This window comes from Monodelphis domestica, chromosome 1, assembly GCF_027887165.1.
Source record: "Monodelphis domestica isolate mMonDom1 chromosome 1, mMonDom1.pri, whole genome shotgun sequence".
Classification (NCBI taxonomy): Eukaryota; Metazoa; Chordata; class Mammalia; order Didelphimorphia; family Didelphidae; genus Monodelphis; species Monodelphis domestica.
In genome coordinates this window covers 441,877,168-441,893,462 of record NC_077227.1, presented here as the reverse complement: position 1 = coordinate 441,893,462, position 16,295 = coordinate 441,877,168, and the positions used below count along the sequence as shown (strand labels likewise).

General features: G+C 37.5%; 2 protein-coding genes and 1 pseudogene across 2 annotated transcripts in view; 2 read left to right on the top strand and 1 right to left on the bottom strand.

The window, feature by feature from the left end:
- The window catches only part of VPS35 (VPS35 retromer complex component), a 35,450-nt gene extending 33,756 nt beyond the window's left edge, over positions 1-1,694 (top strand). The window contains exon 17 of the mRNA XM_007474816.3: positions 704-1,694. Within this exon, the coding sequence (XP_007474878.1) occupies positions 704-883 (180 nt within the window). The 3' untranslated portion in view covers positions 884-1,694. The remainder of the gene's footprint in view (positions 1-703) is intronic.
- Positions 1,695-4,879: 3,185 nt separating this feature from the next.
- Positions 4,880-15,976, bottom strand: LOC100015635 (histamine H3 receptor-like). Its single transcript, XM_001369620.4, has 3 exons — positions 15,498-15,976; positions 14,645-14,811; positions 4,880-6,245 (listed from the first exon to the last, which is right to left on the bottom strand). The coding sequence occupies exons 1-3, from the start codon at positions 15,772-15,774 to the stop codon at positions 5,385-5,387; spliced, it is 1,305 nt and encodes a 434-aa protein (XP_001369657.1). The 5' UTR covers positions 15,775-15,976; the 3' UTR covers positions 4,880-5,384.
- Positions 15,773-16,295, top strand: part of LOC100015600 (ADP-ribosylhydrolase ARH1-like) — a 46,850-nt pseudogene continuing 46,327 nt past the window's right edge.

Sequence of the window (16,295 nt, the reverse complement as noted above, 5' to 3'; positions counted from 1 at the left end):
AATGTTCATCATGTTAGTATTTTTTTCTTTACACATAAGGATTAAAGTTGTTAGTTATTAGTCTTGTACTTTGAAATTACTGTTCTGTTAATAGTTCTAAGAATTAAAACAAAATTTGTTGGACTTTTGCCAGGAGCTTGCTAAGTGATCTTAGACAAATTACTCTGATGGAAGAATGGATTGGTCAGGAGAAAACTCTTGATTTGTTTACTGCTCAGTGATGTTACATAAAATAACCACAAGAGAATCACTTGTGATTGCTAAATATTCTCTGTCATCTTCATCATGTGCAAATTATTAGGAATGTTTCTCAGTGCATTAGCCTAATAAGATCAAACTTTCTTATAGCTACTATTTTGTTATTGCCATTCTTTGCCTTAGGATCTGTAGATAAACACTGTCTGCATTAACTAGATTTAACTTTGAATTGTAAACGTGAACCCAAGTGTAATCTGTAGCATATTGGTAAGACTGCTGTTGCAAAAATTTCTCAGATTATAGCAATTAACTCCTGGTTGAATCTGAACTATGTTCTTAATAACTTTCCTTTTACTTAATGGATTTATAGTTTCTTAATTTAAAATTATTACTAATTTTTCATAGTTACTGTGAAATAAGAGTAATATATCCTCCTAAAAAGAGTATTATTTAATTCTTTTTTTCTGAAATGTACTTGGTTATAATTATATATATTTCATTGTAGGTGACAATTCAGGTTTTGAATCAACTTATCCAGAAGATAAGAGAAGACCTTCCAAATCTTGAGTCCAGTGAAGAAACAGAACAGATTAACAAACATTTTCACAATACCCTGGAACATTTGCGCTTGAGGAGGGAATCACCAGAGTCTGAGGGGCCAATTTATGAAGGTCTTGTCCTTTAAAGAGAAGAAACACAGACACACTGTACTTCTTTCCATTTACATACAATATGTTTTTTTATTATGCTAGATTATTTTCTCCCCATAGATTGTGCCTTTCAGAAATGCCAAGTTAGGTAATCTTTCTCTTATCTGTGATATATTTTATTCAGCACCTCCAGATACTCACCTTCAGGACCTTAACAAATTAATTCACTTCATAGGTATTCAAGTTGGGTCATCAAATGTCTATCTGATCACCAGAAGTAGCATGATTGAATTTTTTTTTTTAAATTCCTCTGATCTTCAAGGCTCTTCTTTCAGCTACTAATCTTTCCTTTTTCTGTTTCTCTTCACTGTTTGTTGTTGCTTCTGTAATTTTATTCAGTCCTAGGGAGTACTAACCAGGAAGTGGCTAGCGCTGTCTGTCTTTGTGTTCCATAGTCCATCTTGATTTTTCCAAGAGATTTGACTTGGGGGTGGGAGGGATATTGTATGTTGAATTCAGCTTGAGCTTTTCTTTAAATGCAAGATAAGACTTTGTGTAATATTTCCCCTAAAGCTAGAGTATATTAATGCATGTTTGAGAGTTTAAAAGCACCATGGTTAAAACCAGAAGTTTATATTTTGCATTTTTGGATATCCATTAGGGGCCTACTTGTTACTGGGCATATTTATCAAGAAAATTTTGTTCTAAATCGTATAAAAATAGAGAAATTGTGATCTATATAGTTTATGTATAACCTTCATTATTGTAAATTTAGGGGAAAATGCATTACACAAGTATCATGATTTTGCACCAGTGAAACAATAAAATTGATATAACAATTTAAAATGTTCGTCCTTTTTTCTATTTATATTTTTTTACTTGAAGAATAATAATTCACATCTCTACTATAGTTGAGAAAGTAGCTTAATGGTGCCTTTACACTTATCTAGTTCTTACATAGCCAAGCTTGGTAAACCATTGAAAGGAGGAAAGGTGTTAATTATTAAAAAGGTTGGACTGGATTATATTTAAAATAGGGTCGCCAGGAATTTAATTTATTCCAAAGAGATTTTATTTACAATTTATTTACAAAATATAGAAAGAATGAAGTAGGAAATCAGAGAGAGGATAGGATAAGACATCTAGCCTAAGCACTAAGTAATTTATGCTGTCCCCTGGCTCAAACCAAGCAGGGGAGTTTCCTCCTTAATCAGAGAGGCATCAGCCCTTTGTAGCTGAGTACCTGGGGATGTCTCTCTGAAGAGGATAAGTCTCTCCTGAGGCTAGTTTATTCAGAAAAATCCAGCAGTTTCACTCACCACTTGTCAGTCCAAAGAAAGGGATTTAAGGATAGTCTCACCAGGAACAGGGTCTCAAGTCCATTCAGCAGATTCTTCTTCAGCCTTCACTCCAAATAGAACCGACTCAGGAGGTTGTAACTCCCTTTTAAAGACACTTTCTTTTTTTTTTAATCACTTCCTGTACCTTCTCCTAATTTTACGTCTACCAATCACAGTTGAAGCTTTGCTTTAAGACTGCCATGGGGCAGTTTAATTCTGATTTGTCATTCACTATTGCACACGTGGGTCACAGACCTCCCCTACTCAAGTGTGAATGGGGTGTTTACACCTTTGGTGATTAAATCTAAAAATGGGCAGATCTCCCCACTACTGTAAGTAGGGTGTTTACTCTTTTGGTTATTAAATCTAAAAATGGGCAGGGGTTACAATTTAATCTTCACAATCAGGGGAAAGTAATTCCATTTTCACAATCAGGAGAGTTAAATTTAATCTTCACACCATTATGATCTAATCCCAGCTTATACTAATTTACATATAGATATTAATGGTTAGTCATGAACTAAACTCAGGGCCTCTTAAATTCTGAAAGAACAATCAGATGTCATCCCAAGTTTAGTACCATTTAAAAACCTCATCACTTGCCAGCATTTCAGGCTTCCTCAAATCTATTTAATGAGTCAACTTTAAGTATTTGAAAATAACTAGATGGTAGACATCAGTTTGAGGTTGAATTAGACATAAGATGCACATTTTTGCATTGGTGTCAAGTATATTTAGAAAAGTTAGAAGATTGATGGGTAAGGTGGTAAGTGGCTAGTTATGGATCATAGAATGAGTTGTAAGGTACCTCAGAGCTTATGCGGTCCAACCCATAACTGAAGTAATAGTGAGGGAAGCATTGCATGGTAGTTATTTCATATCTCTTGGTAGAAGAACAAAGATGAGATGAAAGACTTGATTTGACTAAATTTTCTTTCTCCCCCAAAACCTTAATGTTATGGATAATCGAGAAATAATTTAATCATAGTTCCTTAGGTAAGTCCTCTTTCTTATTTTTACTCAGGAATCTAATATTTTATCAGTAACATTCATTTGCATTTGTGAGTTAGTTGGGGCAGTGGGGATTCACTGTTGACATTCACAAATGGCCAGAAATTCTAAATTGGGGATCATACATACTCAAAGAATCTTCTGGAAAGTAGTATAACCAGATGGCCCTCTCTCGATCTAGGATGCCTGAGGTTGTGACTTTAGTAAGTCTATGCAGAGTTCTCTGACAGCTTAAAAAAAGTTTCTAGATTCATAAAGGAACACTATTACTAACATTTAATAATAGAGGTCATTTTCCATTAAAAACCTTTAGTTGCCTCAGCTCTGTCATTTAACTAGTTCCCTGTAATTAGCAACTTTCTTGACATCTTGGGGCATCAATTTCTCTTCTATAAAATGACCTTGATGATCTCTAAAGTCCCCTATAGCTCCAAATATATGAACCCAAACTTGAAAGATAGTGAAGAATGAAATTAATCTTATCAAAAGTACCAAGGTAAGAATTTACATATGGAATGTCTTGTGTTTGAGGCATTCTTCTGTCTTACAAATAGTTCTCTTTGCTTCCCAGCTACAACCCAATCATTTACTCCTTGTTCTAAGTTGCTAAGTGGTCAAATTCAGGAACTGAGTTGTCTTTCATTGTAAGGTCAAGTAAGGATATTGAAAAGTTGACTTCTTCTTAGTGAAAATTCTGTCTGACCTCTATGGAAAAGCCCTCTTACCTGATTTTTTTTTTCCACTTGCACTGGGTGCTTGTGAGAGTAAAATGTAAAATGTAGTAAGTTCTTGAATTCATGCACTAGGAATACTAAGTATTGACTCATCTGCAATTTGTAGCATTTTACCAGACACTTGAGGGAATGCCTTAAATGTTAGTTTATGGTACTGTAATTATGCTTGGTGCTATATTCAACAAAGATAATTCAGAATTACAAATTCTATAATATTTTGGGATTGTGGCATGCTTTGCCAGGTATATCAGAAAGCATTAGACGGTGTCAGGAAACTATGGTTCACATTCTGACTCTATGTGACCTTGGGGCCATCATTTAACTTCTTATGAAGATTATTTGTTCTATCCTTATAAGATTATGGAAAAAATGCTTTACAAACTTTATATAACTATATAAAGGTGAATTATTTTGAACTGCTTAAAAATCAGTTGGTTTGTACTCTTAAATCTAACGTATATAGAATTGGATGAGAATAATCTGATGACATAATGGAAAGGATTTTAAGAAATTCTCTAGGACAGTGGTAGGAACAAAACATTTTGGACTCCTCATTTAAAGAAACAAACAACAAACTAATGGGCATAATTGTGCTGCTTTCAGTGACACTGATGAAAGCTACTACTATGAATTGCAGAAAATTAATGATGTTGAGAACCATTGATTATCTATAGGAAAAAGTATGCCTAAACCATACTAGACAGGTAAGCATTTGGTTAATTCTTATTAAAGATATAGAAGGAGATAATATTTTGTTTTTTACTACTTATTGATTCCAGTATTTAACATTTCATAGTAAGAAATTACAGTATTTATCTCTAGTAAAGTTCTCCAGGTTATAGTTTAAATTGAATTTCCTTATTTTCTTTCTCTACCAGAGATGATAATCATAATCAGAAAAGCTGCATTTTTTTTTGTTTGCTTTGGATTTGATTGTTAAGTATGATTTCTTTTATTTGAGTTTTCAAAAGAAGTACTTTTATTTATCCATGTATTATTTTATAAATAGGCATTGGCTTTAACCAAGGCTTACAAAGTATAATACTATACAAATATCTGATGAATACTCACATTGCACTATAAATAAAAAGGATACTATACTTGAACATATTGTACACTTATTATTTAAGAAAAAAATAAATTTCTCTGTATGAATCTAATCAAATGAACTTGGGCTCAAATAATTTTTAAATTTCATGAAAGTCTTTCCCAAGGGGGAAAAAAAAATTTAAATGACTTTCCCCTCCTGAAAAACTCATCCTCACCCAGATAGAATGTTAAACCCTGAATAGTACTTGCAGTGATACTTTCTCATTTTGTTGCTGAAAGAGACTCCATGGTAAGAACTGTAGTACAAGAAGAGTGATTAGTAGTCACCAAGTGGACTTCATACACCCCACTTTTCAGATAAGTGAAAGTTTTGGTGATCTTAACCACATATGGCCTTTTCTTCACCTAAGAATATGTGGGTGAATTTTGGCTTTACCAGGACATAGCAGTTTAATGAAAGCTTTCCGAAAGCTCACATGGCAGAGTGGGTATAAAGCAGGATTAATGGCCGAATTTAGCCACAGTAGCCAAAAGGAGAATTCATAGAAAAAATGGTGGACACATGTCCCATGACACATAGCTCTGATGATCATGAGCAGAGTGTAAGGTGCCCAGCACAGCCCAAATACACACACTATGATGGCCAAAGATTTAGCCACTCTCTTGTCCCGAGAGAGCCGAAGGCGGTTTGCCATTGTCCTGGCAATGTCTGGGTGCCTTGTGGCATTGCAGATACTTTCTGTGGCTTCATAGACTTGACCTGGCTTGGTTTTCATTTTGACTTGCAGATCTTGTGCCCTGTGTGTGTCCAAGGAGGAGGGGCTATCATGCTTGGGACCTAAGGGCCCAGTGGGGAAGAGGCAATGGTCTTTCTTCTTGTTCTTGTTCCACTCGGCTGGCTTAACAAAAAATATGACATGCCCTTTTCTTTTCCCCAGGAGGTTCATTTCACAGTTCTCTCTACTGGAGTCCAGGTTGTCCATTCTTAGAAGTGTGCGCTTTCTGATGCTGATGTAGATACTCAGATTAAAATAGGAGACACTGATGAAGGGAGTGAAGAATTCAATGGTGGAAGCAATCATCAAGAAATACCAGTTGTAGTAGAACTCAGCATAGCACTCTCCTCGAGGCAGGATGCTTTTTCTGGCAATGTACTCCCAACTGATGATGGCAGGACCATAAAGGAGGAAAGCTGCTATCCACACTATGACCATCTTAAAGACAGCATTTTTGGTCATCCCTTTCTGAGCTCTGTAAGTTACCTAGAGAGAGGAAGAATTAGAGAAGGGGAAAGCCCATCAACTGGAAGCAATTACACTGTCTCATCTGAGGTTGATTAATCAACAGTTTTAATAATAAATGATAATGGGTAAGTCACTTTATATCTCAGAATCTCAGGCACAAATGAGGATGCTACTGCTTGTCCTACCTAGCTCATAGAAGTGTCATGAAGAAAGCACTTCTTTTTATTCAACTAACATTAGGCACCTGCTGTATGCAGAACACCGTGCTTGACATTAGGAAACAACAAAAAGTAAGATAAGTTGATCCTTCCTGCTCTTGTTAATCTTAGTGGGAGGGTAATACAAGAAATAAATACTACTTAATATTTAATATTATAGTTGAATTCATTAGAGAAGTACAAAGTGCTAAGTGAAGTGCAAGGTGGGAGTTGCTGAGATGATTCCTGATGAGGTAAATCATGTATCTCTTTAGAAATGAGAGAAGTTGTTGTGAGATCTTCCCCTCCTGGTGCTTAATACACAAATAAAATACATTATGAATATTTAGGGTGAGAAATAGTGTTAACTATGGAGTTCATAGTGGAGAGAAATCATATGATTTAGGGGGAGAAATAAGACCACTTTTTGGAGAAGGTGGCACTTGCATTAGAGATGACTTGCACAGATATCCTGGTGGCAAGAGAAAGTCATTCATTAAACTCCAGTGGCTTCCTATTGCCCCCAGGAACAAATACAAAATGCTCTGTTTGGCATTCAAAGCCCTTTATAATTACCCCCTCCTAATTTTCCACCTAACACATAAATTTTCTTATATCTTACTTGAACACATTCTCTTCAATCCAGGGATCCTGGCCTCCTTGCTGTTCCATGAACAAGATATTCCATCTCTCACTTTGGGCATTTTTCTCTGACTCTACCCCTGGGCTTGAAATGCTCTCCCTCCTTGACTCCAACTACTGACCTCCCTGGCTTTTTTTTTTTTAAAGAGGGGAGCAAGTAGGTAGTTCAGTGGATTGAATTCCAGGCCTAGGAATAGGAGGTCTTAGGTTCAATTGTGGCCTCAGATACTTTCTAGCTATGTGATCCTGGGCAAATCACGTCACCTCCATTGCCCAGTCCTTACCACTCTTCTGTCTTGGAACCAATACACAGTATTGATTCTAAATGGAAGGTAAGGGTTTAAAACTTAAAAAAAAATTTGTTATATTAAAGTTCTCAGGTATCACCCTCCCTCTATCCTGGACCTTGCACTACAGAAGGCATCGTTTGACAAAATAAAATACATATGTATATATAAAACTATGTTATGCTCCCAACCTCACTCCCTCACTCACTCACTCCTTTTTTTCTTCCTTGGTGCTCTATCTACTGTGCTATGTAGATGTACCATGCATATTTTGGTATATCAGTTCTTTCTCTGGAGGTGGACATTGACAGTTATTCATCAGACAATATTTCTGTTACATATGTAATGTTCTTTTGGTTCTGCTTGTTTCATAATTTCATGTAGGTGTTTCTATGGTTTTTTTTTTTAATTAGCCTGTTACAAGCACAGGATACAACTTGTTTATCCATTCCCCAATTGATGGGCATCCCCCTAATTTCTAATTCTTTGTCACACCAAGAGAGTTGCTATAAATATTTTAGAACATAGAGGTTCCTTTCTTTTTTCCTTGGTCACCTTGGGAAATAGAACTAATAGAGGTATTGCTGGGTCAAAGGGCATGCAATAGTTTTTATAACTTTTTTGAGCATTATTCCAGATAGCTTTCCAAAATGGTTGGATCAGTTCACTGTTTCACAGTGTATTTGTGTTTTCAACATCCCTTCCAACATTTGTCATTTTGTGCTTTTATCATTTTAGCCAAACTGATAGGTGTATGATGGTATCTCAGAGTTGTTTTGATTTTCATTTCTCTAATCAATAATGATTTAGAATTTTTTTTTCTTATGTCTATGTATAGTTTTGGTTTCTTTATCCAAAAACTGCCTCCCTGGCTTTCTTTAAGTCTCAACTAAAATCACATCTTCTAGAGGAAGTCTTCTTCAACCCCTCTTAATTCCATTCCTTCCTTCTATTAATTACTTCTCATTTATTCTATATATAGTTTCCTTTGCATATATTTGTTTGCATGTTGTCTTTCCCATTAGACTTTTCAGGGTAGGAACTATGTTTTGCCTGTTTTTGTATCCTCAGTGCTTAGTATAATGCTTGGTATACAATAGGTGCATGGTGTTTGGCACATATAATTGCTTTATACATGTTTGTTAATTGAAAAAAAAGATAACACATTTAGGATAGTTAAGGTGATGGTAACAGAAAGAAGGGAGAACTATTCAGCTAAACTGTTTGTATTTTCTATAACTTTTGAAGTAGAACAAAAATGGCTAATAGGGAGTTTAAACCCAAGTAAGTAAAGCGATAGATAGCACTTCACAGCTCTTGATGAGTTCAAGTCACCAAGCCTAGTTGAATCACATCCTAGAGACCTGAAAACAAACAAAAAATGGGTAGATTGTACTGCTGAACTACTGTCATTGAAGTTTGAAGGATTATGAAGAGCAGAAGCATGTTAATAGAAATGTAGAAAAGCAAATGCTGATTTTCCAAAATGAGGCTAAAGACCTGCAAACTGCAGACCAGTGAGCTTGACCTCAGTCATTGACAAAATTTTACAATATTAAAGGGAAAGTTAATGAATGACTAGAAAAGAAATAGGGAACATAAAGAGCCAACATAGCTTCTTCAAGAATATATCATGCCAGACTAACTTTGCTTCTTTTGTACAGGATTTATAGAATTGGTAGATCAGGAGTCTGAGGAAGATATAGTCTATATACATTTTGGTAAGTCATTTGACAAAATTATGCTTTTCTGGTGGGCAAGACAGAGATGTACAACAGAACCATCAATCAACATTTATTAAGTGCCTACTTTGCACCACTCTTTGAGGGCCTTGGGATACAGAGACACAAATGAAAAAATCCTTATCCTAAAGGAGCTTCCATTCTAATAGAGGGAACAAATATATATTCAGTGATTAGGGAAAGAGGGCACAAGGAGAAATAGTCATGAAAAAGGTATTGCTTGATCTCTATCTTCAAACGAGAAAAGGATTCTGTAAAACTAAGGTGGTGACAGAGTGTATTCTAGGCTTGGAGGGCAGTTGATGCAATAGAATGGAGATAGTATATGGAGTGCTACTTGAGATGGCCAACTTGATTGATAGTAAAGTGTAGGAAAAGTAGTAATATATAGTTAATCTGGAAAGGATAGATTGGGGCAGGTTATAAAGGGCTTTAAAAGCTAAAAAGATGAGTTTAAGTTTTATCTTAGAAGCAATAGAGAATTACTGTATTTTTAATAGGGAAGTGGCATCGAATCAGATTTTTTGCCTAAGGAAAATCATTATGGCAGAAGTATGGAGGATGGCCAGGAGTAGAAGGAGACTTTAGGGATAGAGATCAATTAGGAGGTCAAAGCAATAGTTGAGTCAAGAAGTAATAAGGGCCTGAACCAAGGTTCAGACTGAGAAAAATAGAGTGAGAAGTGAGAGATGTTGTGGAATAGAAATGGCAACATCTGGCAAATGAAATATTTGGATTGAGGGAGGGTGAGGAACTGGGGTTAATACTAAGGTATGAATGTGGGGACTAGAAGAATAGTGATGCCTTTTATAGAAATGGGAAATTTAGTAACAGGGCAGCTTTATGGGGGAAAGATAATGAAGTCTTTGGGACATCGAGTCCCAATTAATAATTGGGTAATTACTGGGATATTCAGGTCTGTCTGTCATCTACATAGAGATGATCAGTTATAGGAGACGATGAGAGCAAAAAGAGAAAATGTAAAGAGAGAAGAGAACTCAGGACAGAACCTTGAGGGACACAGAATAGCATGATATGGATGATGAGCCAGCAAAGGTGAATGGGCAGACAAATAAAAAGATTAGCCAAGAGGAAATAATGCCATGAAAATTCAGAAAAGAGAGAATATCCAGACAAGATTTTGGTCAACTATGTCAAATATTGAAGAGAGATCAAGAAGCATGAAGGCTATTGAAAAACCATCAGATTGGTGATTAAGAAGTTTATTGGCAAAGTGATTGGCTCATTAGTAACTTGGAGCAGTTTTAGTTGAGTGATGAAATCCAATGCCAGATTACAAAAGATTGAGGAGTGAGAAGAGAGGAAGTAGAGGCAATGAGCAATATTTTCTAGTAGCTTGGCTGAGAAAGAGAAGAGGAATATAAAATAGAATTTTTAGATGTTTGAGTCTAATGAAAGTTTTTTAAGGATGAAGGAGACTTGAACATATTTCATAGCAGTATTGGAAGGGACCAGTAGTGAGGATATGGTTGAAGATTTAAAAGAAAGCATGATTAAGGAGTCAATCTGCAGAAAAAGATAGAAGGGTATAGGATAGAAGGCACATATAGAGAGGGGTTGACTTTAACAAGGAGAAAATTTCACTTCATTATATGACACTGGAGGAGAGGAAGAAAGAATAAGGTATTTTGAAATGGAAAAGAAAGTGGCCTTCATAACAAATGGCCACATTCTTTTCAGTAAGGTAAGATATAGTCTTCAGCTGAAAGGAGGATGCATGACAGTCTTGAAGAGAAAGGAAACGATAGGAGATAACCAAATTTGGAATGGATTGAATAGCTGGACCCAAATTGTAGTTATCAGTGATTTGATGTCAACTCGAAGGATCTCTTAATAGAGTACCCCTAAGCATCTGTTCATTGTTCTGAGCAGTTTGACATTTTGATCCATAACTTGGACAAGAGGTATAGATATAACCTAACCCAAACATCTCTTATTAAGTACCAGCTATGTGCAAGGTACTGCTCATCAATACTGCTGATAAAATTAGGAGGAATACCTAACACCTAGAACAATCAGAATCCAAAAAATCTTAACAGGCTGAAACTTTGACTCAGTCTAATATGATAAAACTCAAGAGGCATAAAATAAACTTATTGTCTGACACTTGGGTTAAAAAAAAAAACCAGTTCCATAAGCATAAGATTGGGGGAACCATATCTAGAGAACAGTTTGAAAAAGTTTTGAAGTTTCAGAAGAATGTTAGTCAAATGAATGAACTCTGAGCTATAACAGCCCCAAAAAGAGGATTCTAGATCTTAGGCCAAATTAAGGGAGGCATAGAATCCAAGCCCAGGGTGTTAATACCTTGTCAAGATCAGACAATACCTGGAATACTTGTTCAATTCTGGTTATCACAATTTAGAAAGTGCATTTATAAACTGAAGAGAATCTACAAGATAGTAACTGGTATGGTGAAAGGTTTCAATTTCATGCCATAGACCAATGGTATCAAACTCAAATGGAAAGAGAGGCCATGATATCATTTATAATGATCCCCACAGGCCACATTTTTACTTAGAAAACCACATATTGACATTATGTCCTATTGATTTTGTTAAATGTTTCTGTTATATTTTTATTTGCGTTGAAAGCAACTCAGGAGTATCTCAGGCCATGTTTGACACCTCTTCCAAGAAGACTGGGGTGAAGGAACTATGGGCATTTTGCTTGGAGAAGACTTAAGGAGGGGAAACATGTTAGCTAACTTAAAAAATATTCTAAGGATTATTATATAGAAAAGAACGAAGACTTGTTCTGCTTGGTTCCAGGAGGGTAGAACTAGGAGTTATAGGTTGAAGTCACAGGAGGCACATTTAGGTTCCCTGAAAAGAGGAATTTAAGGTTATCTAGGTGGCACAGTGGATAAAGGGCTTGGTCTGGGATCAGGAAGACTCATCTTCCTGTGTTCAAATCTGGGCTCTTTTTGTCTCAGTTTCTCATCTATAAAATAAACTGGAGAAGGAAATGACAAACCACTCCAGTGTCCTTGCCAAGAAAACCCCAAATGGAGTCATAAAGAGTCAGATATGTCTGAAACATTTGAACAACAACAAAGGAAAAACTTCAACAATAAAAGTTGTACGAAAGTCAAGTGGGCTGCCTTAGGAGGTGGTAGATTCTCCTGCCCTGGAGAACTTCAAGCAAAGTTTCTCCTTTAAATTTCTCACTTCAGAGAAAATCTATTTAAATTACAGACAGAAGTAGATCAAAATGCAGGGCAGTGCCTTGCCAGTTGTGGATATGTGTACATTACATAGGGGATGCATTTTGAATCCATCCCCTCCAGTAATGGAAATGAGCCACATTGAACCATCCATATTCTCTCACAGTATCATAGAGATAGAAGTCAGAGATCATATGATCCAGTCCTTTCTTCCTTCAAGCACTATTTTCCATGTGAAGCCTTTTATGATCTCCTAACCATAGCTATCTTCCTTCTGAAGCTATCTTATATTTAATTATTTTGTATACATTTTGTTTATCACTTTATGTTGTATATACTTATTCCTTCTCCCCTCATTGGAATGCAAGCTCTAGAGAGAAGGAATTATTTCATTTTCTATCAAAGTGCCTAGCACTTAATATATACTTGTTGATTGAGTTATTGGACAATTACTTGTCTAGTATGTTTTAGAGTTGATTCTTATTCAGATGGGCTACACTACATGACCTCTGACTTCTTCCAGCTCTTTGATACTGTGAGAGAATATGGATGGCTTAATGTGGCTCATTTCCATTACTGGAGAAGGGATTAAAATTCTATCCATTACTTAAGGTACACACTCCACAACCAGCAAGGCAGTGTCCTGCATTTTGATCTACTTTTGTCTTTAGTTTAAATAGATTTTCAATTTAGTATCCATATTCTTATAATCTTTTTTTTTGCTGTCTGCTAATATAACAGTAATGAGTATGAAGTCCCTTCCTCTGTAAATGCAAAAGTTCCTGAGAGAATTCTCTTGCTGGATATTTTAGTCAGTAAAAAAAAAGTGAATATAGTGAAAGTTAATGGGGATGGAATGAAGGAATCTCTTAATGATTTGGGAAATTGATATTTTTTTCTCCCACTGTGTTCAAGGTTAATTCAGCCCCATCTGAAGTTTTCATTTCACCTGAACAGAACATTCAGTTCTTCACATCAGGCTCAGCTCAGTGAATAGTTAGTATTATCAATTAGCTAGGAGACTTCACTGTACCTAAAGCAAGAATAAAGCCATTAATTCAGTAAGAATGAAACTAATTACCAGTGAAGGTTCTCAGCAGATTATACCCTTGGTATATGCTTTTACTGGGCTCTTACTGATTTACAAAACACCTCTCTAGGCAACAAATTACAGTTTAGGAAACTGATTGTAATCAAATACAGTTAAGAATTTAGGAAAACAGAGGTAACAGGATGGATCCACAAGGGAAGTTCTCTGCAAAGAGGTTAAATTAATAATAACTCATTCCTATAGCTCTTTAAGTGAACTTTAAACACAGTTTCTTCACATAAACCCTATTGTATATTTTGAATGCCTTTTGAGTTTGTGACTTGTCCAGGATAGTCAGAACTGGAACTCCAAGCCAAGTTTTCAGATTGTAAATTCCTCTTACCATTATACTATAATATTTTGAGCACCAGAACAACAAAGGAAACATAAAGACTGAGGGGGCTTCTTGGGGGCATTAAATGCTGAGAAGAATTCCCCTTCTATGTTCTATTGCTCCCTTCCAAGACCTTTCCTCTTGGCCTCTTGGAGGCAGCAGAGGCTTAGTTAAAAGAGTCTGGAGCTGGAAGTCAAGAGTCCTGGGCTCTGGTTTTCATACTTGTTTAACCTCTTCCTGTCTGGGCAAATGTAAAACGGGGACAACGAAATACACTCTGCCTTCCTCACACTCTTACTGAGAATTAGATAAAAGAATAATAATTGAATCTGGGGTAACCAAAGGAACTTTAGTGACCATTTAATTCAACTCCCTTATTTTAGAGATGGGAAAACTGGCTGAGAGGTCATATGATTTGCTCAAGCTTGCACAGATAGGTGAGGAGCAAAGGGTCAGGACTAGGAATTCAAAATTCCTGTCCCCTAAATCCAGTTATCTCTTGTTTGCACTAGATGCTACTTGTACTAAGCACTTCACTATACTTTCAGTTACTTGAAGACTCTTGTTACTGATCTGACCCATTTTAAGGTGTGTCCGACTCTTCCTGATCCAATTTGGGGTTTTCTTGGCAAAGGTACTAGAATGATTTGCCATTTCCTTCTTCAGCTCATTTTTACAGATGGGGAACTGAGACAAATAGGGCTAAGGACCACACAGTAGTGTCTGAGGCCAGATTTGAACTTGGGAAGATAAGTCCTCCTCACTTTAGGCCAGGCACTCTGTCCACTGTACCTCCTAGCTTCCCATTTTAAGATTGCTGATAGCCTAATTCAGCTATTCTCAACACAAGAAGCAGGTTTGTTTCACATATGTCCTCAGTAGGGAAATCAACCCCAATCTCCCAGGAACCCTGAGAGGGAAACTCTTAACTCTCTTACCGCTCTGGTGACAGAGTTGAACCTGTCAAAACTGATGAGGACGATGTTGAAGACAGAGGCAGTACACACCAGATAATCCACCACCAGCCACAACTTGCATAACCCCTTCCCGAACTTCCACTCTCCTGTCAGGACGTAAGGGATGTAGAGAGGGATGCAGAATCCACCTGCAGGAAGAGAGAGCTTTCATTGTTGGGGCTGAAGGGAAGAGCCCTCATTCTAAAGATTTTTCTCTACTTGAATACAACTTTTTAATTTAACACCCTGGGGCTTGGAGAAAGACAAATGAAGCAAGGATGGATGGGTAGTAGGAACATAGCCACCCAGTTCTCAAGGCTTTTTTGAGATACTCTCTTCCCTGAGAGATATCAAAGAGCTTTTTTTTTTTTTTTTAAAGATAATAATAACAAGAATAAAGTTTTGATGTAGCTGTTCATTTTTCACTTTGGAATAGGGATCATTTCCAGTCAGAAAGTCCATCCACCCTTCCACAACTAGGAATCCCTGTATCCTGGTTTCACCTCCCAACTAAAGTCTTGTCCCTCCTTTGATCATAGAGCTGAGAGTGATCTCAGCGACTAGTCAGAGGAGGAAACTGAGCCTAGAGATGGGAAGTACCTTGCCTAAAGTCAAGCAAATGGCAAGTTCAGGATTTGAATTCAGGGCTTCATCCAGAACTCTTTTCCTTATACCATCCAGCCATCATCATCATTTCTCTTACCTTCCTCAAACCCCTAGATAGATAGAGACTTCGTTACCCTGGAAGGTACGAAGTGCTTTTAGACCAAAGGCCAAATGCCAACAGCTGGACAGTCCACCTCCAAGCGGTCTCCGTCTTAATCCTCCTACTTACCCACCAACAGGTCCGCGATGGCCAGGTTGAGGAAAAAGAAGTTTCCCTGCGTGCGCAGGCTCCGATCCACCACAAATGCTAGGATGACCAGAGCATTTCCCAGCACCGTGGTCAGCACCAGCAGCGCCATGAGCGTGGCCAGCAACACTGCCACAGGCGCCGAGAACCCTCCAGGATGCAAGCCGGAATAGCGTCCTGGACCTGCTGACTGTGACTCCTGCTCTAGTTCTGGGGCGCAAGAATTGCCTGAAGCATTGACTAATAACTGCGGCTCCATGGCCGCATGCCTCGACCCTTGGTCTGTAGAGGACGGAGAGCAGGGAAACAGCCTGTTCTGGAGGGACGCTGAGCAGGAGTGAGCAAGAGTAAGAGAGAGAGTAGGCGAAGGGAGACAGGCTGAGAGTGAGAATGGGAGAGGAGGAGAGCTGGAAAGAGAAGAGCAAGAGAGAGGAGTGGCAGAAGCGAAGGGAAGGAAGAGGATTGGTAGAAGTGGAGAGAAAAGAAAGGGGGAGAGGAGAGAGAGAGGAGAGGAGAGAGGAGTCAAAAGGCGAGAAAAGGGAAATGCTCGTGTCGGGAGGAGAAGTTGGCTAAGCGGGGGCCGCCCCTAACTTCATAAAAAAGGAGAGGAGGAAAGGAGTGATAAGGCACTGGAGGGAAGAAGTGGGCTAGAAAATGAGAGCAATTTCTTCCAATGGCGAGAAGGTCTTTCTCATCGCACCCCACTTTCACCTCCCCTGGCCCTTCTTTTCCTCTCTTCCTTGCCCCAGGGAAGTTTGAGATGTGCCAGAGCCGGGGCTT